General features: G+C 41.0%; 1 protein-coding gene across 5 annotated transcripts in view; it reads right to left on the bottom strand.

The window, feature by feature from the left end:
- nav2a (neuron navigator 2a) overlaps window positions 1-23,840 on the bottom strand; it is a 755,574-nt gene extending 731,734 nt beyond the window's left edge. For all 5 annotated transcript variants that reach the window (XM_052028895.1, XM_052028896.1, XM_052028899.1 and 2 more), the window contains exon 1: window positions 22,855-23,840. In XM_052028895.1, the coding sequence (XP_051884855.1) occupies window positions 22,855-22,935 (81 nt within the window). In that variant the 5' untranslated portion in view covers window positions 22,936-23,840. The remainder of the gene's footprint in view (window positions 1-22,854) is intronic.
- Window positions 23,841-26,329: the final 2,489 nt, after the last annotated feature.

The raw sequence follows: 26,329 nt of genomic DNA, 5'->3' as shown, positions 1-26,329 counted from the left end.
GGCTCAAGGCTTGCATTTCTTCCACACATTACTCATTTGATATGAAAAGCACTTTTCAGACAACAGTCCTAATGTTGTTGCTTACTAGCTTGCAATTCTGCCTCCACTCATTATGGTGCTGAAGACTAAATCTTTGCCTGCCATTTAAATGCTTTGAATAACTCAATCAGGTCTACTCTCAAAAGGGGGACAAGCCAAGACTTTCTACCTTCTCCCATCGCTTGCATCTTTAAGGTCAGCCTTTTGGCTCTTTGCTGCACCATTTTCAGAGTTCACGATCATCCTCCTCCTTCAACAACCAACACAGGATTCAATAAGGTACAACCTGACTGGAACTCAAGGTTAAACATCACAGCTTGATCTGCTGCGAGTCCAAACATACACAAATAATCTTCTACAAATTTGTGTCTCCAAATAATCTTCTACTTCTTCTGTAATGATAAGAGGCATAGATCGAGTGGACAGTCAGACTCTTTCCCAGGGCGACAGTGGCTAACACGAGGGGACATAATTTTAAGGTGATTGGAGGAGGGTATAACGGGGATGTCAGGGGTACGTGTTTTTTTTTACACAGAGTGGTGGGTGCGTGGAATGCACTGCCTGCAGAGGTTGTGGGGGCAGTTACATTAGGGACATTTAAGAGACTCTTAGATAGACACATGAATGATAGAGAAATGGGGGGCTATGTGGAAGGGAAGGGTTAGATAGATCTTAGAGCAGGATAAAATGACAGCACAACATTGTGGGCTGAAGGGCCTGTACTGTGCTGTAGCGTTCTATATTCTATGTTCTACTTGTGCCACATTAGCTGCCCCATCTTTTCACTACAGTTCATCATCCAGTATCTCACCAGAGTTTATCATTTTCAAATACCGTTTAGGTTCTTTTGAAATTCCTTGCCTGCCTCATACCTCACCACCCACTACTCATCTGGTGCACTACATCTGACTTACACAATGGGTCCATCTGGCCTGCGATGGTCATCCTCACAGCCCAGTTCCTGTCCTGCCTAGTCACTTGCCATTTTGTTGCCTCTGCTGTGGCCTCACCAACAGACCCCACCAATCCCCAGGGCAAACTATAAAAGGAGCGGGCCCACGACACCATCAATGGAAGACAAGTGGAGATTTCCAAAGACGGTCGGGTTAGGAAGTTGTGGGCGTGCTATGTTGGCGCCAGAAGCGTGGTGACACTTGCGGGCTGCCCCCAGAACACTCTACACAAAAGATGCATTCCACTGTGTGTTTCGATGTACATGTGACTAATAAAGATATCTTATCTTAGTTAGAGGGCTCATGGAAACTGCAGTTCAAGAACCATGGCAGGACACAACTTGCCCTGCTGTCCATCAGAGTCACTAGATCCCAACCATTAACTTTGACTGGGACTGGAAACTTGGGAGGAAAACTGCTGGCAAAATCGGAAAGAACACAAACCTCTGGGCAGGCATGAACGGAAAGGAGGGAATTAGGAAAAGCAACTTCAATGGAGTTCTTCTCCTAACAGAATACTTAGATCACAGTTTTGTCATAACCCAGAAGTACAAGATATCATCACAACACCCTTGATCCAAGCACTGGCACTTGTTGTATTATGACATAATCCGAGTGAGAAACCACAAGGATGTCCACATCACACACACCTTGACGGGTACTGATTGCTGAAGGACCAAGTACTGCCTAATCCACTTTGTCATCTCCATCACCCAGTCCCAAACAAAAGCGACAACAGAAACTTTGCCACAAGAAAATCAATGTTGAAGACCTCAAGGACTTGGCTAAGAAAAGTCTTCTCAGACAGCAGCTCACAGGCAACCTGCAGACTTCCAAAGGGAACTGTTAGTCCACAATGCCTGGACTGGCCTTAAATCCAACAAGCCTCAAGGGGAAGGCAAGAATTTCATGACTATTTGGAAGGAAGGGGTTAGATAGTCTTAGGAGTGGTTTGAAGGTCAGCACAACATGGTGGGCTGAAGGGCCTGTATTGTGCTGTATGGTTCTATGGTATCCAACAAAAAGCCGAAAGAACAGATGATGTGTTGAAAGAGGGCAGGAGATCCCACAACTCACTGTTAGCAATGATATGCATGTCAAGACCATCTCCCAAGGATCCACTCCAATGAGAACCAAGAACAGGGAATAGCTCAAGGATAGCAAGACAAACAGCACCATCTGGAAGGAGCTCATTAAAGAACTCCTCAACCAAGACTCCATCCTTGATGAGAGTAGTCCTCACTACATCCCACAATCTGGTCTAGTTTCACCACCAGCCTAGACCAACAAGGAGTCAAAGTCAGATATTAATGATGAAAGTCAAGATCACCGGTATTCGGCACAAACCTCATGGCTTGCCAGACAGCAGCAATCCCTCCCTCCTGTACACTTCACAAAGGTGGACCACCTACATATGCACCTCAGGCACAATGTCTCCACAAAACTATCCAAATCCATTGGCATGATATGGGCAACAAGTCAGGATACATATCCTCAGCCACGTCAAATTGGCAGGCCATGTCATATGCAAACCCAGCACCAAACAGGCGCTCTAACCCAAGCTCTGTCACAGCACAACCAGGTGGACATAGGAACTGATTCAAGGATGTTCTCAGCATCCCTGCCAACTCAAGAGCCCTGCACATGCACACACTGCATGCAGCATCCTGCAGTAAACCGAGAGGGGTCAGGAGACTTGGGAAAGAAAACTATTGTGTTAGAGGTGGAAAAAATCTGTTTCATCTACAATACAAGGAGAAACAACCAGCCAACTTATCCGAACGCATACATTACCTTGCATTGGCATGAAAGGAAGCAACATTACTTCCAGCAGTGCTTAAGATAATTGCATCTCTGGTCAGTATCCCCTATTCCCTGTACATTTCTAATGGTGAATATTGCCTTGTTGAAGCAGTATACAAGAGTCATGCTTCATGCCATGAGTATAAATACAGAAATTTACTCATGCTAACATCTTTATTTAAGCCGTTAAGAATTAAACTCAAACTATGATAAACTAATCTACCACTCAGTTTGGATCCATTCTTCCAAATGCCTCCTCAGCTCAAAGTACAGGTTTATGCACAGGGTTTAATCAATGGGCCATGATCTCTAGGACTTTATCAAAGCAACATTCATCATAAAAGAAAGATGGAGAAGGTCAGCCAATTGAGCTATAGATAGGGGATGGGGGAGAGAGCAGGACAGGACAGAGCAGAATGTCACAACCTAATGTCTGCAGGTCTCATAGGTCTTTAGTTAACTACATAAGAATCATAAACCACAGGCCAATAATCTATGCCACAGCAGATCTTGAAGCCATTGATTAAAACACGGAGAGCAGAAGTCATCTCCATACCTACCTCCAGGTGAAAAAAAGCCCATACCTTGTGTTTGTAAACAGCCTGGCCCCATGCCACTTGCAGAAATTATTTAATAATCAAACCAGTGAAGGAGCACTCATTACTATTTATAGTTGCAATATAAGCATTGCAGCCATAAAGATTATGCAACATGTATTCTGCAATTCTTTCTCTTTCCTTTATCATAGACCATTAACAGTGAGGCACTACTAGACCACCTGGGCAGATTCACTTAATTTCATTCCTGCCATGAATTGAACAGTAGAGCATTGTAATTCAGCAGGTTACTTAGTTTGCTGCAAAAGAAAAGGTCTTTCCATGTAAAGTGAAGCACAACTATCTAAATCTTGAAGTACAGACACTGAAAAGCAAGAAATTGCAGATGCTGGAAATCCAAAATAAATGCAAAAGTACTCTGTCATGTAGAGCACACGGAGAGAGAAACATTTTGAGAATTCGACCGCAAGTACACCAATAGGAATCACCAGTGTCAATTGTGGATAAGTCAGTTGCAATGTTAACAGTGGAGTCTGGAGTTTAATGCTTCAAAAGTCTCTTTAAAGACTGAATCATCAAAGCAGGCTGACAATCCAGTACACTTCTGAATGAGGATGCTTGAAGAAAAATTAGAGAGTTTGTGCTAGTGGCTTGGCCATTGTTTTTCCTCAAAACCTACACCAGCTAACCTTAGAGGATCACATTTTGTTTGCAGGGTAGTTTGGTGCACAAATTATTTGCCCCATTTCCTTCAATACAACAGTGGAAACATAACTGAATGTTCATGTGGTTGTAAATTGCTTTAAGGCATCTGGATGTCATGAAAAATGCTGTACAAATTCAAGCTTTTTTGCTTTTTATAACAGTGCTTTGGAAGCTTTACAAAAACCATTTCTTCATTAAAAAAATAACTAGATACAGTCAGAAAATGATTTGAGATATCCAAATAAAAATATTGATCACAGTACCAACTTGCTATTTTTGTCCAGTAACTACCATGTAAATAGGGACAAAGTGACCATAGGTTATTGAAGGTATACATTACCAAATGCATTAGGGAGCTTAACAAAGTCTTTCAAATTACTCAGCGATAATTTGTACTTCTCTCCGGATAGTTCAGATTGAGTTATTAGTAATTAGTTGCAAAAAGCTATAAAGCAAAAAGATGCAGAGATGAGTAAACAGGCTTAAACTGTCATAATTGGCTACAAGAAAATTATAAATATTGCTGAGAATTGAAATGTAATGAAAATGAATGAATTTGATTGATTTAAAGGACAACCAAATGATACTGGTTTACAAATAAAATCTTTGGTTCTGCAAGCTGATTTGAATATCATCCAGACTAATTTCATCTATTTATTCATTCATTCATGAATGATACGACAAGCAATGCTGGATCTAATCGCCCATCCCTTATGGCACCTGAACTTAAGGATCAACCACACTGATGGTTATCGACTCGCATATAGAACATAAGAAAAGAGGAGGAATAGGCCACCTTGCCCCACATAGTTGCCTTGCCATGCAACATGATCATATTAATCTGCACTGGCTTCAACTCCTCTTCTGTGCCAGTTCCCCATTGCCCTCAATTCCCCAATCTTTCAAAAGGTCTATCTGGATAAGGACCGCAGATCTATTTCCACTAATTAGTAAGGTAAGTTTTTAACAACAATATCATAGTTACCTTTTTTTGAATTCTAGATTCATTTAATTCCTCAAATTTAAATTTCCCACCTGCGTGGTTAGATTTGAAGCCTCCACAACAATGGGCTGAACTTCAAGCTACTGATCCAGTAACCTAATGGTTCTGCACTCACAGGAGGTGAAATTCTTAAGAGCCATAGGGTATACAGTATGGAAACAGGCCCTTCAGCCCAACTTGTCCATGCCGACCAAGGTGCCCATCTAAGCCAGTCCCATTTGCCTATCCATGAACCTATCCAAATGGCTTTAAATATTAAACATTATAACTGTACCCACCTCTACCACTTCCTTGGGAAGCTTGTTCCATACACCTATCACCCGCTATGTGAAAAACTTGTTCCTTGGATCCCCTTTAAATCCTTCCCCTCTCATCTTAAACATGTGGCCACTAGCTTTCTCTTTACTATCTAAAAACACATTAAACATATTTGGGTACCCTCAATGCAGATCCTAATAAATCCCATTCATGGTATACCATGGAATTCATGATATACCATGAATGGGATTTATTAGGATCTGCATTGAGGCTACCCAAATACCATGGTCCAGTTACAAGTGGACTTTTGGCTTACCTTGCAATGAACGAGCAAATGTTGTTTCCCCACCTGCCTTTCTTTCTCTCAGCAAACATTTTAAGACAGACACCAAGTGGACTGATTCAGGAGGCTTTGCAGCTTTTTTCATCATTCTGATATCATGCATATTAAGCGGTCTGGAAGGACCTGAGGAAGGGTCTCAGCCCAAAACATCGACTGTTTATTTCCCTCCATCGATGCTGCCTGACCTGCTGAGTTCCTCCAGCATTTTGTGTGTGTTGCTGGCATTTAAAGTGTTTGGCAACACTACAGCCCATCTCCCCCGCAGCCCCCCCCCCCCAATCTTATCCTGTAGAAATAAAATGTAGCAATTATTTTTTCTTTAGACAACACAGTGTAGATATTTGGATAAAGTACATACAGAAATAAATCCTCCCCTCCCTCCCCCAAACAAGTTTGATGGCCACATTGCTAGTTGACATCATTGGTGAACAAGTAAATAAAATTAGTCCAGATAATGTTCAAATCAAGTTCACCAAAATGAAGTTGTTATATGGAATGTTTGTAATGTGCTGTAATTTTCTATGTTCTACGTTCTCAAGCACAATTGGGGATGAGCAACTGAATGGTGGCTGTGAAGCCCACATCCCCAAAATGAGCTCTGGTAAATAAGATATCTTTATTAGTCACATGTACATCGAAACACACAGTAAAATGCATCTTTTGTGTAGAGAGTTCTGGGGGCAGCCCGCAAGTGTCGCCACGCTTCTGGTGCCGACATAGCATGCCCACAATTTCCCAACCCGTACGTCTTTGGAATGTGGGAGGAAACCAGAGCACCCGGAGGAAACCCACGCAGACACGGGGAGAACGTACAAACTCCTTACAGACAGCGGCCGGAATTGAACCCAGGTCACTGGTGCTGTAATAGTGTTATGCTAACCGCTACACTACCATGTAACCAAGAGCTGCATTATTTTTCTACAAGACAGATCTTAAAAATTACATTTCCTTGAGAGTAATATGTGACATTTCCATTTTCGGGTGGGTGAATCGTTTGCAAAAAGGAACCAACATATTCAGAGCTATACTTGATACTTAAACAATGTCACACCTTCGATTCACTTCCAGTTGGTAGCCATAAGCGTGCCATATATTTGCAACACCACCAACTATTCTGCATCCGGAATTCAGCTCCATTGGCTTCAGCCACTTTCAGTATTATATAGCACATTTACTCCCGCCAACTATTTCCAGGCAATAGTATCCTTAATGGAGAAAAAGAAACTAGCCAAGAGCAGTAAATTCATCAGGTCAAGAGTTCTTCTCATAAATGTAACAGAAGGGCTAAGTTGCAAAAGACTAACAGGATTAGACAAAGACAACCTGATACTTTATTTACCATGCAAACCTTTATTCTTACTAATGGGCTTGCTTCCATATGGAGTTTCAATTTGCCGTGTGCAGTCGAGGCAGGCTTTTTTTCCCTGAGAGGTAATGGAGCAAACATCACCACCTTATCATAATCTGACTGAGCCCAAAGGGGATTTCACAACAGAGCCTTATTGTAAAAACATAAGACTTATCTGAACAATTTCTGTCATGATTTGTGTAGAATATTAGATACGTGGTAGTGATTGTAAAATGGTAATCTGATCAACAAGTTCAGATGATGTTACTGTATAAAGTGCAGAACTGAAGCTGCATAAAACCATATTAACTCTCAAATTTGGATTACACTTTGAAATCACTCCCAGCTATCAGTTACTGGTCACACAATGTTCACAAGGTTTGAATTCTACACCGGAGTTTTATTCCACGTTGGTCATTAAAGCTTGATTACTACTACCCAAGGAAAGTCATTGTTCCAATAACATTACTGCATACTTAAAAACTGAAGCATAATCTGTATTTAATTGCTGCCAAATTACACAAATTCTGTTGTATTCATTGTGATCAAATAGGATTTAAATACTGGAGCCAAATGATTTGCCTTCATCTTGTGGTTAAAATGGTCTTTGTAAAATTTACCGCAATGATTTGACAAATGATGTCAAGTATCCAAAAATAGATGTATATATGGTCCCGAGCAATACACCTTCACTTTCAATAAAGTTAATTTTATAATGACCTTTGTATGAACAGAAATCAGTAACTAAATTAAAATAAGAACACTAAACTCACCTCCAGATAATCTCAAAGACAGTTTGAATGCTCAATTAGAGATCAAAGACTTAATTTATTGAAATATATTCATTTTTTGCCGACTATCTCTCTTAGAGGCAAGATCAAATGAAACTTAGGAATAAAAAAATGCATAATTGTCTCAAAAAGCAAGATTAAGAGCAAGTAACTTTTTTTTTTGAAAAGGGAACTGCTGTATCTGTTTCCTTTAAACAACTTGACTCCTTCCCAACCTCCCAATAGTCTCAAAAATGTATGATGTTCTCCAGCAGGATGTTACAATTCATTAATATTTCATCATTATGTGGAGACAAACTGTCTTCAGTTTTATTGATTTTTCAAATTCATTTTGTATATTATTTCTTCAAGCCACAACCATTCCAAGACTAATTGCTGTTCCTTCACAACTGACAACATTTTAACAACAAAATAATGAAGCATTTCCACAGGTCATTGATTTTGTCGATTTAAAGGTATTCCCTTTTATTTCCTTTCCAAGATATCTTGCTGCAAAATTGACAGATGATCAGAAACAAACTAGCATCTATGATTTCGGGTGACATTTGGTCACTGTATATTCACAAACCAGCCGGACTTACAGATTTCACAATTTATCTTAAGAGAACTCTTAATAGCAAGCCTTTCTTGCTAACCTTGGGGGGGAAACTTTCCTTCATCACATTAATACTTTCCGAATTGCCAAGCCAAAGCGGTCACAATCCTATTCATTTTCAATTTAGCCCATCCGCCTCACATATCACATTCCAACATTATCCTTGTGAACGTGACATCTCATTGTTCTGATGTGCAACCCAAAACAGCTCTAATGGGTCACTGAGACCAAGAATCCATAGTGTGAACCCGAAACCATTTCCTGTGTCCTGTTGCTGTACGCACTGTACTTCAGTGTGGCACTAATTTTATCTAACACCCAAATCAAAGGGCTTAACATGAACCAACCTTCATTTTGTACATGGCTAATCACTAAGTAAATATTTCATTCACTTCATTTCTTCAGGGACCTCCAAGATTATTCAAGATGTAAGGAGACTGCAGTCCTAATAGTGAACCATAAACTCCAGCATTCATTCAATGGGCCAGATAGCTCATTTCTGTGTTTATGTTGGATGTGGAAAGAAGCAAACTGTGCTATACACAGCTAAAAGTGCAAATAGATTTAATATTTAATTGGTCAGATGAGCTACAATTTTACATTGGAATACATTTGTTTCTAAAAAGCAAACTCCAATTCATGCCAGTTTTGGCAACTGAAGTTCTCATGCTTTTGATTTGCAGACAAGGACTGCCAGACCTCCAGGGTTGATCTAGCTGATTAACAACCCAAATGACTACTGTATATTTTGCTATTTATTCTCAGGATGTAGATATCGCTGCTAATTTACTCATACTTCTTTGTTACGTGGAACTGAACCATCTCCTTGAACCACTGTATCACCATTCAGCACAATCAAGTGGCTGTTGGGGTTTCAATGACAACTTGGTTATTTTAGCACTACTAACTTTTAGTTCCTGTAAGAGTTATTTTGAGAAGTGAACACATACGTGTTAACAGAGGTATCTGGGTTATTCATTCTGCATCAATAGTACACTCCTGTACCAATGGCTAAAACTAACCATCATTCTGAGGAAACTGATTGCTCCCTGTTGAAAAGAATAGTTTGTGTTGTCTTGGGAAATGACTCCTTACTTGGCTGGTTCTAGTATTACAATATAAAAAAAAGGTTTTTTAAAAAAAGTCAAGTCAGGCTAAAATTTACGTTGTGACCTGAACTGACTTAAAAACCTGGTACACAGATGTTGAAGCGGACCTACGTTCTGCATTTGCCAGTCAAGAAGACTGCACTGGGAATGAGTGGAGGAGAATGGATCTGGGAGTTTAATTTGGTGTGGAAAATCTTAAAAGACCCACAGCATGCTCTCAGGATAAGATGACTGCAATTGAATCTTCACAACCTGTTTGATAAGAACTGGGTGGTTGTAATTAACTTGTTGAACACAACTACTAACTCAGGTAAACATACTGCAAAACTTGCAAGAGCAAAATGCGGAAGATGTGTTACTCAAGATCTCATGAATAGCTGCCTGGATTAGAGGGCACGTGCTATAAGGAGAGGTTGGACAGACTTGGGTTGTTTTCTCTGGAGAGGTGGAGGCTGAGGGGAGACCTGATAGAAGTCTATAGAATTATGAGAGGTATACAGTAAGCCAGCATCTTTCTCCCTAGGGTCAAAATATCTAATACTAGAGGGCATGCATTTAAGGTGAGAGGCAGCAAGTTCAAAAGGAGATGTACAGGGTAAGTTTTTGTTTTTACACAGAGAGAGGTGGGTGCCTGGAATGTGCTGCCAGGGGTGATAGAGACGACAAATATGATAGGGGTGTTTAAGAGGCTCTTAGATAGGCACACGAATGTGCAGAGAATGGAGGGATATGGACCGTGTGCAGGCAGAAGGGATTAGTTTAATAAGGCATTTAATTATGTTTAATTAGTTCAGCACAACGTCGTGAGCCAAAGGGCCTGTTCCTGTGCTGTACTGTGCTGTTCCATGTCCGATAGGAAAATCTAACCATTTAGTCCTGGGTCTAATAAATGCTGCTTGTTTATTTGAGGCCAGAATTCTCAAGCAGAAATGGATATAATCTGGACAAGTGATGCAGGAAATAAAATGGAGACAACTATCATGCTTAAAACAGGAGGAAGTCAGCAAACAAAGGGGGCTGGATGGGATCACGGCTGCCTATCCAGATGAAGGGTCTCGACTAGAAATATCAACTGCCCAGTTCCCTCCATAGATGCTACCTGACTTGCTGAGTTCCTCCAGCACTTTGTGTGTTGCTCCAGATTCCAGCATCTGCAGACTCTTGTCTGCAAATATTATGTCTCTGAAGCAACTTCAGGGTTCAATTGTCACCAAGTCCTCTTAGAAACCCATTGGGTTTACAGGAGTAAATACCAACCCAAAAGGTACTTGACTGACATCTAGAAGGGGACAAGGATGCAGCACCGAGCCTAGACAGGTACCACTGAAGAGAAAATAAAGGCAACATGAACTAAGTTTCAAGAAATACGTGATCTGCTGGTCTCTCACAAACACGCAAGAAAGTCTATCAATAAAATCCTTAGATGGCCAATTATACAAGAGAACTAAGTCTTCAGCTTGATCCCTTCAGTGATAGGCAGGCACGGTAGTGTAACGGTTAGCATAACGCTTTACAGCGCCAGCGACCCGGGTTCAATTCCAGCCGTTGTCTGTAAGGAGTTTCTACGTTCTCCCTGTGTCTGCATGGGTTTCCTCCGGGTGTTTTGGTTTCCTCCCACATTCCAAAGACGTACGGGTTAGGAAGTTGTGGGCATGCTATGTTGGCGCAGGAAGCGTGGCGACACTTGTGGGCTGCCACCAGAACACTCTACGCAAAAAGACGCATTTCACTATGTGTTTCGATGTACATGTGACTAATAAAGATATATTATCTCTTATCTCATCTCTTAGGTGGTCAGGATAACATTCTGAACTTTCAATGCATCAAAGATTTTAGCAACTGCAAACAAAAAAAGGGTGACTCCATTAAATGCACAAGAATTACTGAGCAAACATACTACATGCTCAGTAACAGATATAACTAAGTTCCAGGATACTTTCTCCCAGGCCTTTTACAAAAATTCCTTTAAGCCATTAAAAAGTGCAGAGAAGATTTACAGGTATGTTGCCAGGACATGAGGAACTAAGTCATAATGAGAGGTTGAGCAGGCTTGGACATGGGTAGAAAAGATTTAGAGGGACATGGACCAAAATGGGCAAATGGTACTGGCTTAGAGGGTATCTTGCTTGGCAGAGACCAGTTGGGCTGAAGGGCCTGTTTCCTGCTCTGTGACCAAAGTAATTTCAATACAATTACAGTAACCTCACTGTCTCATTTAATGGGTCCTCCCTCTGTCATTTGAAATACAGATCAAGTTTTCATGAACTGCCAGTTCTTTCTTCAAATGTAGGCTGTCACATCATATGGACCAGGAGGATCTTGTGCTCCACCCACTCTCTCTGTTGAATGGCTGATCTGAAGCAGCAGAGTTGCCACAAGGACTCTTAAGGCACGGAGCCTCACTTCACCTGGGGGTCTTCCTCCTGACTATCACTCGGTGACCAAGTGTCATTAGAACAGATTATCCGGTCATTATCAAGTTACTATTTGTTAAACCTTCTGCGTACAAATTGTCTGCTGCTTTTCCTATTTATTACAGTGACCACTTTATTGGCTATAAAAAGCTTCCAGAGACAAATAAAACCTTTGCAAGTACAAGCCTGCACTTTCATTTTTGTATGCTGACACTGGGCAAGGTTAGGAATGGATGCAGGCCACAACATCCTGTGGTCCAACTGTTCACTCTGTCAGCTCATACATGTCCAAGTTAAGCAAGCCTACACACAGTGGTGGCACAGTAAGTCTGTGGTCAGAAAAAAGAGTGGGTAAAATTGGAAGGAGAGATGATGTAGAATTGATGCCTTAAATGGAAGAAGTATTTGCACAGCGTAAAAAGATCAACATTTTCCATCTGCAGTTTAATGTTCTAAAGAAATAATGAACTAAGCTTGGCAATTTGCTAAAAGCAATTTTCTTTTATTATTGCATTTATCTATACTTTAAGAAGTGCATCAATGACTCCAGGCCTAAAAACCTGTTGCGTATGAGGAGATTTGACAGGCAGCACATGGCCAATTCTCTCATGCATGCATGTCTCCAGATGGCACTGGCAAGCATCAGGCCAGGCACAAAAGTTTTAAAAAGGTGTGGGGTGGGAAGAAAATAAGCACAAGGGCCAATAAAACAGAAGCCAGGGCCAACCACCTGTCATCAGCAGCAAAGCACATCAACAGCCCCAGGATAGCGAGCAAGGATTCTGTTCTCTCTCTCTCCCTGGCAACTTGCCACCAGGAGAGCTTGCAGTGAAAAACAAACAGATTATGATTTAAAACTGCAATTTCCTTATTTCTTTAAAAACAAGAGGTGCAAACTCAAACTAAAGAATCAGGTGGAGCACGCAGGTGCACGAAATTCTTCAGAATGCTAACGTATGAAAAGACAATAATATTACTTTCGTATGGTAGCACACCAGTCATATCATAAAATGCAATGCGCAAAATTACATACAACATCACAATCTGGATTCTCATTGGTACCGTGATACAACCGAGGCCATTTCAGGGAGTCGACCAGACTGTTGCAGATCTGGAGTCACATTTAGGCCAGACTGTGTGAGAATGGTCGACTTCCTCCCCTAACAGACATTGGTAAACCAGATGAGTTTTTGAAATGGTGCTGTTGTGATCATCATAACCAAGACCAGTTTTCTTTCAAAATTACATATTATTAACTGCATATAAATTCCATTGTTGCCATGTTGCAAATTGAATTCAAATCTCTAGAAGATACTCCAATCTGCTAACACACCTATATAAGCTAATAATAGAACATAGGATAAGATATTAGTCACATGTACATCGAAACGCACAGTGAAATGCATTTTTGTGAGTGTGTTCTGGGGGCAGCCCGCAAGTGTCGCCATGCTTCCGGCACCAACATAGCACACCCACAACTTCCTAACCCGTACGCCTTTGGAATGTGGGAGGAAACCTGAGCACCCGGAAGAAACCCACGCAGACATGGGGAGAACGTACAAACTCCTTACAGAGAGCGGCCAGAATTGAACCCGGGTCGCTGGTGCTGTAATAACGTTACAATAACTGCTACACTACCATGCCACCCCCTACACTACCATGCAGCACAGGAACAGGCCCTTCAGCCCACCATGTTTTGCTGAACTAATTAAACGCCTAACTGAACTAATCCCTTCTGCCTGCACAATATCCATATCCCTCCATTCTCTGCACATTCATGTGCCTGTCTAAGAGCCTCTTAAACACCTCTATCATATTTGCCTCCACTACCACCCCTGGCAGTGCATTCCAGGCACCCACGACTCTGTGTAAACAAAAATTGCCTTACACATCTCCTTTGAACTTACCCCCTCTCACCTTGAATGCATGCCCTCTAGTAGTAGACATTTCAACCCCAGAAAAAAAAGATACCAGCTTTCTACTCCACTTAATGAGAGAATTACATTTCCCTTGCATCCTAGCATCTCCCTATTCAAATATGTTCCATACCTATCATATTTGCAGCTAATGTACATCAACAACTTAGAATGAAAATTTTATTCAACACTGATGCTCTAGGAAAATAACACATGCAGCAACTTAAATCTGGATAATATAAAACTGTTTCAAAATAGTTGATACAAGATGATAAGAGAAATAGATCAAGTGGACAGTCAGAGACTTTTTCCCAGGGTGACAATGGCTAACACAAGGGGACATAATTTTAAAGTGATTGGAGGAAGATATAAGGGGGATGTCAGTGGTAAGTTTTGTTTTACACAGAGAGTGGTGGGTGTGTGGAATGCACTGCCTGCAGAGGTTGTAGGGGCAGACACATTAGGGACATTTAAGAGACTCTTAGATGGACACATGAATGACAGCGAAATGGGGAGCGATGTGGGAGGGAAGGTTTAGATAGATCTTAGAGCAGGATAAAATGCCGGCACAACATTGTGGGACGAAGGGCCTGTACTGTGCTGTAGTGTTCTATGTTCTACATAGAACAAGTTTCGCAACAGGTAAATTACTTGTCCTTTCGACTCACTGGCCTGGAAATTCTATAACAGAACAACATGTCACAATTCTATCTATATCTATAAGATTAAATCCAATCAAGTATTTAATGTGGTGGTAGTGGCTTCAGAATTTTAGTCCCAAGTCCTCCACGCAGATGACACATGCACAAGGTCACTGGACAGACACAGTGATGTTAAACAGTGGCAATGGTCATTTGGACATCACTTGCACAAAATTATGCAGCTCAGTGAAGCCTTTGAACTGTGTGGAGCTCACACACTGAAGCAAGCCTAAACCAAAGGGCTCAGGCCTGCTTTAAGGTTTGATGCTAGTTAAAGGGGCCACCCCAACTCACCAGGACTTCTTCAACAGCAGTTCTCAAACCTCCAACTCCAGCCAACCAGAAGGAAGAGGAGAGCAGGCTCATGGAAATGTTGCCACCTGCAAGCTCCCTTCAGAGCTGCACACCATCCTACCTTGGAAACATATGACCATTCCTTCACTGGCCTTCGTCTATCTGACTTCCTACCAACACCGTAGGGACGGTGCTTCAATAAGGTGGCTCACTGCCACTTTTTCTGTGGAATGAGCAGTAAATGCTGGCCTTGACAGCAATACCCAGTGCTGGGGGGTAAAATAAGTCCTTATTTTTGACGCTGTTGGGTAATCTGAGGCATTCGCCTTCTCCCAGTTTAGAACACAAGAAAATGAGAGCAGGAGTAGGCCACTCGGCCCCTCAGGTCTGACCCACCATTCAATGTGATCTGCTCCAGGCCTCATCTCCTCTTCTGTGCCAGTTCCCCACAACCCTCAATTTCCTGATCTTTTCAACACCGATGTCCTCTTTAATCTCTCAGTCTCTCTCATCATGGCCCTTGCACCTTGTTTGTCTACCTGCACTGCACTCTCTCTGCAACCATAACCCTATATTCTACATTCCGTTACTGTTTTCCTTTTGTACTCCCTCACTGTACTTACGTACGGAATGATCTGTCTGGATGGCACGCAAACAAAAGCTTTTCACTGTATCTCGGTGTATGTGACAATAATAAACCAATTACCTTTAATTACCCCAATGACCTGGCCTCCATCTTTTTCTTTCCTCTCTCATAGAACATAGAACACTGCAGGCCCTTCGGCCCACAATGTTGTGCCGACATTTTATCCTGCTCTAAGATCTATCTAACCCTTCCCTCCCACATAGCCCCCTATTTTTCTATCATTCATGTGTCCATCTTAGAGTCCCTTAAATGTCCCTAATGTATCTACCCCCACAACCTCTGCAGGCAGTGCGTTCCACGCACCCACCACTCTCTGTGTAAAAAAAACTTACCCGACATCCCCCTTATACCTTCCTCCAATCACCTTAAAATTATGTCCCCTTGTGTTAGCCGTTGTCGCCCTGGGAAAAAGTCTCTGACTGTCCACTTGATCTATGCCTCTTATCATCTTGTTTTTAAGCGATGACTTCGGTCAACCTCCTGCTTAGAGCACCCCCAAGCAATCTTCTTGAATGCCCCACCCCACGTCTCCCTAATTCCCAACCCACCCAATCCAGCTTGGACTGCATGCATAATAGAATACCACAAGCAAAGGTCTCATAATTTGTAGTGCACTCCCATGCAGCACCATTTTAACATATCCTTTCAGCCAGAGTATTAGTTTTCAGTCCAACAATTAGAAACTACTAAATGGATGAAGTCAATGATCAACTGACCAAGCATTCTCAGGGCAGGCACAGTAGTGTAGTGGTTAGCATAATGCTTTACAGCGCCAGCGACCTGGGTTCAAATCCAGCCACTGTCTGTAAGGAGTTTGTACGTTCTCCGTGTGTCTGCATGGGTTTCCTCCGGGTGCTCCCACATCCAAAGACGTACGGGTTAGGAAGTTGTGAGCATCCTATGTTGGCGCTGGAAGCGTGGCGACACTTGTGGGCTGCCCCCAGAACACTCTACGCAAAAGATGCATTTCACTGTGTGTTTCGATGTACATGTGACTAATAAAGATATCTTATCTTATCACACAAGGTTTATAGGAAAAGTCAACCTTAAGGTGGCCAGTAAATCCTGTTTGCTATGAGATGGACTGCATTTGATGTCTTGTGTTGGCAAGTAGTGAAATATCAATGGTCGGCGTACAGCCAGGTTCAAGGTCAGGGTTGGGAACACTGAAGCGTGGTGGGAAGAGGTAGGGCTGCTCAGGAACATGGATACATTTATACCTGGAGCCAGGGATGGAGTGCAGGAAGGGTGTGAGTCAGGAGCCAGGGTCTGGAGTGTGTTCCAGGTGTGCAGCCAGGCATGGCGTCAGGGTTAGGAACAAATAGGGTTTAGGGACGTGATTGGGTTGCAGCCAGAACTGGGGGGTCTGGATTACTTGTACATTTCAACTTGTTTTGACAAACTCAAACACACAAGCTGAAACTTCCAAACAAGTTATATCCATGGAATATGTCATGGCAGCCTTAGTCATTGCCAGTGGCTTTAGTGGTATCCACTTTTCTTTTATTATCTGTGCCCCTATCTCTTGTGAACAATGAGGACCTAGGAGACTATAAACCCCTCTCATTCGACGGAAGAATTGTTTGAATATCACATACAAAACATGGAACAATTTGCCTTGTAGTCCATTTGGCCCTTAAAGAACTCATCATACAATTCAATATTCCCAAAGTATGGAATTTTAAATATTTTCAAGGGGTCAAAAATGAATAATTAATTAAAAATTCAATCTGCACTAAGCTTTTGCAAGTAGGATTGTAATAATAATTTCCACCATCTTAATGCATTTTATTGGACATTGCTGTGGGGTATTGAACTACCTAACATTATCAAATTCCTGGTCTAAGCAACATTGCAGAGGAATTGATATCTAATACTTCTCCACAGAGAAGTGGAGTCTACACCAAAAAAAACACTACTTATTTGATTTTAATGTGGAGTTATTACTGTGCACTCTCCAATTGCTGATTCAGAGAATGGAGACAGGAAAACATTATGCATACTTTCTCATTTGTCCTCAGTGTGGGAACCAAAAGAGGGGAACAAAAGAAATTTAATTTAAATGCATGTTTCTATACATGTTATATATACACATTGCAAGTGTTTTCAAAATAGCAACAGAAAACGATAGCAATTCAAAACATTTACTCAACGGACAATCTGCAGGAAAACCCATGTAACTGGATGGCCGGCAAAACTTTTCAGATACAATTTCTTCTACATTTATCTTTCAGTCACTTTGCAATAGATAAGGAGACTATAATCCAGTCATGATCATATCCATCGCCAGAAAATTAAACAGAATCATTAACTAAGCCCACTGCAATGAGCTTAAATAGATAAGCCCTTTATTAAATCAAGAGGCTCACAACATTACTCCGCTTATCTACAAGCATTTGGTTTCTGGTTTCCTCATTATATATTTTATTCAATTTTAAAGTAATAGACATGGAAATATAATGCAGTAAAAAGTAACAATGTTCTTCAAGCAAGGAATTTTGTGAGGGTCCTTTATTCTCACATCAAAAAAACGGCCAATTTAAAACTTCATTCCAAAGAGTTGTTAACGTGTAACAAATATGCAGTTGGAATACCACAAAAACATACTTCAATAAATTCTTGTTTTGAAACTGTAATACTTTAGAAGAATTTTGAAATTAAATAACGTTTCATGCTCTTCTCAATGGTGAACATTAAAATGCCTGCTTGAAAACCATAAACACCAATAAATCCATATAGTTGATTGATGTGCATTAGTTTGGAGTAATGAAAAATTCAGAAACTGATTGGTAAATGGAAAATCCTTTGGCCACTGACTAACTGATGAATTTTTCACACACCATGTAACAATGCTGATCTTCATAGATTTAACATTTCTGAGGGCATTTATCAAAGTCTGAGAAAATCAATTTCAAATTCATACATTAGGCAATTCAAGCCATCAAACTTTTGAGCTGTTCTCAGGCAAGTCCACAGCAACTACTGTGTGTTATGGATCAGCCACACAAATGCCAAAAAAAACACTATTTGATTTTAATGTGCCTGTTACATAATTCTTTTACCTCTGCTTTTTTTAAACAAGTCAAACTGCCTCAATTTTGCAATGTGGTTATGCACGTCAAGCCACAACTATTTCTCCTTATGAACTGGAGCTTGCTCAAATATGAAAGTACTTTATCACCTGTTGAGGTGTCATCCATGGATCAGTGGCAGCCCACCCAGCTCCACGTCAATGTTGTGGGTTCAAGTCATGCTCCAAAGACTTGCGCGCAGATTCTAGGCTAGCATACTAGGAAAATAACAAGGGAGTGCAGCAGCGTTGAAGGTGCCATCTTTCAAATGAGTTAAAGTCTTCCATCTCAAGTAGATGTGGAAGACACTACAGCACAGTCATTAAAAGACCAGGTGATTTTGTGTATCCCTCAATCAGTATCACTTGATTAATAACAGTTTCTCTGAGTATTATCACATGGTGATTTCTGGGACCTGCCTTTGTGTATGCTGGCAGCAACACATACTACATTTTAAAGCATTTGATATGTCCTGAGGTTTTGAATGACCCAAAACAAAAATAAGTTCTGTATTTTGTTAACTACTTTAGATGAGGATTTCAATCTTCTTCCCAAAGTAAAAAATTAATGCAATGCCACTTTCCAGCAAATTATAACCACGGCTTGCTTTATGCAACAAAATGGAAAAACTATGAAAGTGCCTTGAAGCTCCAACTTCCGAAATCACTTGCAAACACTGCACAGTTTGCATTTTTGTCTAACATATTGTACAACAGAAATAGCAAATCTCAACACATGCTTAATTGGTTTTAACTATATTAACGTGCATAAATAGATGACACTGCATATATCAACTTCATCTGCACACCAAACAAGATAGACACTTAATATGAAGGATTTAAGGAACAATTTTTAAATGAATTGACTAAGACTTCATGGAGCTAAAAATCACCAACACCATAAATGCTTATGTTGAGACCCTTTGCTTTCTGTGGAACAAACTCAGCATTTACATCCACCAAGTACACTGGCAGGTCAACTCAATATTCAAGGATATATTTTAAAAATCTGTACATATAGTCAAAAAGTATTTTTTCCTTCCCTTTAGAGCGAGAGATGCCAGGACACAATAAAAGAGAAAGTGAGTAAAACATGACTACAGAGTTATGTCAAATGAGTGTACACAGCCACTCACAAGCATTACACACATGAGCACTAAAATAATGACCAATGTTATTTTGACAGGATAACATCCAATGACCATTGTTGGAGGACATATGTAAACCTCAGCAGTTTAGGATAGAAAATTAACCAAAACATTTGCCTCCACACTTCTTTGTTACAAGTGACTAAACTTAATTGACTGTAAAGTGCATTGGGAGCTCCTGAACTCGAGAAGATAAATGTAAGCTTTTCATTCAGTCACTGTGGTATTCAATACTGAATGCAATCAGCCACACTGAAGTAACAGATCCTGCTCACCAAATATTTCTGCAGTGCACTAAGACAAACTCCAGTCCTAATGTGCAAGCTTCTTTTCCTGGTCTAACTGCAGAATGCAGTAGGCACTCATTTCCGCTATAAAGGGAGAATGCTGCACACTGAAATCAAATACAGTGTTCATTCTGCAGATGAAACAGGCCACATATCACGAAGTTTACATGGAAGTCCCAGCACCTGGCTACCTGTTCTGTTTTAAAGACACATTACACATTAAATTTATTTATAACAAAAGAGTCTGCAATTCCCAACAATGTCATGAACAGCATCCCCCACTTGTATGGCAGACACACAAGCTCCTATGTAAAATCAGAGGCTGCTGTGCAGCTGCTGAAGAATATTCCAGTCACAGAGATACAGCATAGAGAAAGGCCCTTCAGCCCACCGTCCATGCTGACCAGCAACTATCCACTTTTACACTCTGACACTAAACCATTGCATTCTCCACACATTTCCGTCAACACTCCAGATTCTACCTACCTACACACTACAGGCAAATTAATGGCCAGTTAACCTACCAGTTCACATGTTTTTGGGATGTGGGAGGAAATCAGAGCTCCCAGATGAAACCCATATGGATTCAGGGAGAACATGCAAACTCCACACAGACAGCATTGCAGGCCTGGGTCACACCTGGGCTGCCAGAGCTGTGTGGCAGCAGCTTGACCAGCTGCACCACTGTGCTGCCCAACATTGTCATCCAACCTTACTGCACAACAAAATGCAAAGCTTAGTCACTTTTAGATTCCAAACAGCCTGATGAAAAATATAAAGAGGGTTTTAATTATTGACAGCAGTTATAAGATCACGGTAATGCAGTTGACTCTACAGTATGCAATTAAAGAAAGCAACAGTAAGGAAATTAATACCCCAGTTCCAACATATCCAGAGAGAAAATTAGAAAGTAGTGATAATGGATTTTGTGGTGTACTTACTCTTTGCATTTTGCCAAAATATTTTTTCATCAGTGTCCTATTACCTCTTCCATCGAATCGGAAGAGGCTTTCAATGCTGTTGTCAATATTGTCAAGTCAATTAACTTAATAAAAGGGCTACTGGTCACACCAGATGTCATTTTGAGAGTGCAATATTAGACCTGTCAGATAACACCCCATCCAGTAGGGCAGATTATTAGAAGTGGGATTCAAACTCACAGCTTTAGCTCAAGAGGGTACACACGTCTACCAGTCTGTTCGCAGCTGGCTCCAAAACCAACAAAACATCCCTTTTTATGGGTTTTCACAGACCTACAGCACAATCCAAAGTTTGACAGTTTCCTCAGCTGTACACATTACCCATGTTCATTGTTTACAACTGCACCACCCATATGCAATTTATGAGATGCAACAATGGTCCCTAAATTTATTCTTCAGCTTCTCAAGGGAAGCATGGCCTGTAATACAAGATCTCCCAGCAATGCAGGTAACAAATACACAGATGAGCTAAGAACAAACTTGTGTCCTGCCACTGTATGACAGAGCCTTCCTCAAACATTAGATTAAGCATGCTCTCAATCTATTGCTTGAGATTTATTAGATTGGGAATAGAGTTAATCTGCACTCTCACATACCTTACTCAATTATCTCAACAAACGCCTTGCCCAGATCTTTCTCGTAATCTGCCTGCACAATTCTGAACTTCCAAGCACCACTGGGTATCAGAAATTTCATTATTAAACAACACAGACCAAAATCATTCACTTGCAAAAGGAATTGAAACTGCTTATATAATCCTACAGCCTATGGCAACCATTTTGTTATTTGTATTCAAATCCAAAGTCAATGGTACAATTCCATACTTTTCTCCCGTCTCAACCACAGTCTGTGATTTCACTTTTCTTTTGCAACACAACTGATCCTATGAGGATGATATACAATAAACTTCGTCTTTAAAAATAAGCATCTCTATTATATCTACAGGTAAACCCTTTTGATTTTGAATGGGGTAAAGGTTTCAAAAACCGAATTGCTGGTCTGGGTAACAAATAAGCATGATGTCACTTTAACAACAATCAGCCTATGTTAAATCCAAGATATAAACTGATGGCTAACAACATGCCATTTACTCAAGACATAGGCAATGACCACTACCAGCAAATTAAATGAGAGCAGAGTCCATAAAATATTTTGTCTTTGCAAAATACAACGCTCGCGGAAAGTCTTCACCGTTTAGTTCTCAAATCATTTAATCACATTGTACACCATCTTTTTTTGGAACAGATTTAGTGTAAAAAAACATATGAATGACTCTCAGTGAACATGAGAAAAGAGTAACCCTGACTCTGAACAGTCATCGAATATAATCCTTCATATAACGTTATGAAATTAAATAATCGCTGTGACGATTGGGGTAAAGTTAAAATGAACATCACTAAACCGTGACCAATTGATGTTATCACAGCTGCCACTGCAGCCCGACTTGGGTTATATTACATAGAGTCACAGATTCCAAGTGCACTCTGCGGTCAGTGCCAACAACAGATGGGCAACGTAGAGCCTCATCAACAAGGCACCACAACCCCTAATTACGTATTAATTTTATGACCAATATGACATTTAATGGATCTTAGAAATGCTAAATTGCGTTTTGTCTGCTGGTCAATATGCACACCCCACAACAAGCATCCTAAAATTAAACAAACGAGACATCATTGCTATAAAGCTGGCAATATTGTCAAAGTGCGTAATAAACACAATAACATTCCACGACACGAGGCGATAACATTTGTTTCCAAATTGTGCAAAGTGACATTGATACAAAATACCAGCTCGTTTTGCTTAACGGCAACAATGTATGCAACTTTCAATGAGACCACATTTGAAACACGGCACTGAAAGATACGTTGCTTCGATAAATCTGCTCACTCACCCTCTTCTGGTCTTCCAGTCCGTGCGTTACAAGCTTCCTCTGGTGTCGGTTCGACTCTGATCCTGTTTCCATTTCCAACATCAGAACTCCCCGCTATCAGCTCTGAGTCCACAGCTCTGCACCTCTCGAGAGGAAGATAAAACCTACCCAAAAATAAGCCGTGGTGGGACGAAAGATATCCTCTCAATTCGGCAACGCACCCTTGTATCTTGATCTGGTATCATCCATCACAGGCAACGTTATACAAATCTAACTTTCCCCAGGCTTAAAGTCATTTTCTCCCCCTTCCCTCACCCCCCCAATGTCCTGCACCCTCTGAGGGAAAAAACTATTTCAGTTTCAATCTAGAATGTCTTGTGCATACATCGCAGCCAAATTTCCATATCGAATTCAACACGAATACTTCCTGCCACATTACTGCTGCTGCATCCTCTCCATTTTATCCAGAAACGTGCAAATGATATGCCGATTGGAGCTGCAAATGTTGTCCGCCACGTTGATGTGACCAGCATCACTTTCCAGGCCTATTATGATATGTGATGATCAATTTCACCCGCCTCCTCTTCTCCACCTTCCCAAAAAAAACACTTGCAGAGATTTCTTTTGTCAGCCAGTTAGAGTGCTACAAGTTTACCAAAAGAGAGAGAGGGGGGGGAAGCACAGAAATCTGCGGTGCAAGGCTTTCTTCTTATGCATTCAGAAAGTATCTAAAAGGAACAGATGTTTTTGTTTTGAAAAAGGAAGTAATCCTGTATTCTTCAGTAAAGTGAACGCCAATAAAGCAGTAGCGGATGAATGATGCCTTTGCAAACCCTCCAGAAATCAAGGGACTCTTTAAAAAAAAGTCATTCTGTCACCAGGATTTATTACATCTTCAGCAGACATAAGATACAGTATCTTTGCATTCCGTCCAAAAAAAAGCTGCTTTCTTCCTGGCGACTAAATGCATATTTTAACATGCATGTTTATACATCAAGGAATATCATTCGTTGTTGCTGCTGCTTAATTACAAACGCGAAGCATTTGAGAGTTACCTACCCCGCAAGCGGAGCGCTCTGCAGAGACAAATCCCTATCCCAGGCAGCAGAGGGGGGCGGGGGGGGGGGGGGGGCACGCAGACTGTTCAGGGCCAACGTGACGTCACGGATTCGCGCCTCTTCCTCGCCCGCACAACGTTCCAAAGTGATCCGTTTCCACGGCAACCACCGGCGGCGTGCACGTGGCCCCTCACTGCTACCGCCGGCCGCTATCAAGAGGGGTGGGGAGGAAGGCTGCAAAATGAAAGCGAAAGCACATAGAGCTTCTTAGGCGGTTCAGACGAGGTGTGAGAAGAAAGGCAACCTGCTAATCATTTTAGCGCTCCAAGTGAAAAAGCAAACGCATTTGTTGGTCTGGAATTTGCATTACGTGCCACTCTTGCAGCAGTATCACTCCGGGTTATTAACTACTCTTGTGTTTTTTGCTCTCAACACGAAGGAAACTGTTCCTTTTCAGACTTTTAAAGAATAATCTTCAGTCGATACTTGCTGTCCTGCTTGCTCGGTCAAACCAGGGCGCAATTCTGCGCATATAAAATGCTCTGTGTATTAATGTTACAGTGGTATGGTCAAAGATTTTAGGGATATGTTTGCACAGGCTCGTTGTCATTGCACTCTGAATGTGATGCTGTTAATGCTGCAGCTAATCTAATGGTTATTTGATGTAAGGCAACGTTGACGGATATGAGTTCGCAAGTTGTGAAGTCGCACTTCAGCAGAAAAGCCGGGCTGATACCCCAGCCCATTGTTAAGTGAAGGCTGCACGAACGGCTGTGCCCTCTATGAGATGAGATGTTAAACTGAGGACCCCGAACCCTTTGTCCTTTCAGGTACGTCTCATGATGGCCAATATTAAATCCCTCAATCAGCATCAATTAGATTATTTAGTCATTGTCACATAGCTGTCGGTGGGGCCTTGGTGTGCACGAATTGGATGCTGCGTTTCCTACATTACAACAGTGAGTACACTTTAAAACGTATTTAATTGGCCGTAAAGTGCTTTGGGACCTCCTGAGGTCATGAAAGGCGCAATATAAAGCCTTTCTTTTTAATAATTAATGTATAGCTTTATTACTCCGGTGTGAATTGTCAAGAAGAACACACTAAAAGGATTCCAACTAAATAGGGAAGTAATGATTAATTAAGTGATAAACCTATTAGGAATGTATCAGTTTAAAAAAATATAATGGTAGAAGATGAGCCAGATGAGGCTTAACAAATGAAAGCAATTCTTATGTTTGTGTGTCTTACAGGTAAAACAGTTTCCAAAAAGTGACATTAATTATGCCTGTAGCCATTCTTACAGGCATGACGCAAAATAAATGTTCACGGCACATGAAAATTCTTTCAACTCATCACATGGATGCTTGTCCCTTTTTTGAGCTTGAATTTGGGTAATGATTTCCATGATCTAGTGAGCATGAAAACTAGTGAAGTATACTTCCATTTGTTGGAATAACTTCAAAGGTGATTTGCATTCAGCAAGATCCCACAAACAGCAATGAGGTAAGTGATGAGAAAATCAGTTTTTGTGCTGGTAGTTGAGGATTGGATAAAGACTGAGATATTAGAGTATTCCCTTTCTCCTTCTGACATAGATCAAATTGGATCTTCTAAATTCACCTGACAGTAATCCTATCCTCCATTTAATGGCTTAACCAAAAATGAGAGCAATGAAGCACTCTCACTTTCAAAGCGTCAATCAAGATGTGAAATTATGATTTCCTGACTTAAAAGTGTTACCACTGTGATAAAGACTAATTAGCTGCAATCGTACAGTCAAATCACTCATGGAATCAAATAATGACTCTTGAAATTCTTTTTATTATCAATTAAATCTGTTCAATTCTCAATTGTCACACACAATACTTCTCCAGCCAACAGGCTTACCATTCTATAAGTAGCTTAGTGGTTTTGTTTTTGGACTGCTTTCTTTAGGCCTTCCTTAATAATTCAGAAACAAGAGGCCTGATTCCGCCACTGTGATTGAAAAATTTATGTAAATCTGGAATAAAAATCTAGTTTTCAAGATAGTATTGGTTGATTGTTGTCACTTGTACCGAGGTACAGTGGAAAACCTTGTCTTGCATACCGTTCGTACAGACCAATTCATTACACAGTGCATTGAGGTAGTGCAAGGTGAAAACAATAACAGTACAGAGTAAAGTGTCACAGCTACAGAGGAAGTGCTGTGCGGGTAGACAATAAGGTGCAAGGTCATAACAAGGTAGATTGTGTGGTCAAGAGTCCATTTCATCATATAAGGGAACTGTTCAATAGTCTTATCATAGTGGGGTAGAAGCTGTCCTTGAGCCTGGTGGTATGTGCCCTCAGGTTCCTGTGTCTTCTGCCTGATGGGAGAGGGGGAGAAGAGAGAATGACCTGGGTGGGTGGGGTCTTTGATTATGCTGGCTGCTTCACCAAAGCAGCGAGAAGTA

The sequence above is a fragment of the Pristis pectinata genome, chromosome 14 (genome assembly GCF_009764475.1).
Source record: "Pristis pectinata isolate sPriPec2 chromosome 14, sPriPec2.1.pri, whole genome shotgun sequence".
Classification (NCBI taxonomy): Eukaryota; Metazoa; Chordata; class Chondrichthyes; order Rhinopristiformes; family Pristidae; genus Pristis; species Pristis pectinata.
This window is presented reverse-complemented; position numbering and strand designations above follow the sequence as displayed.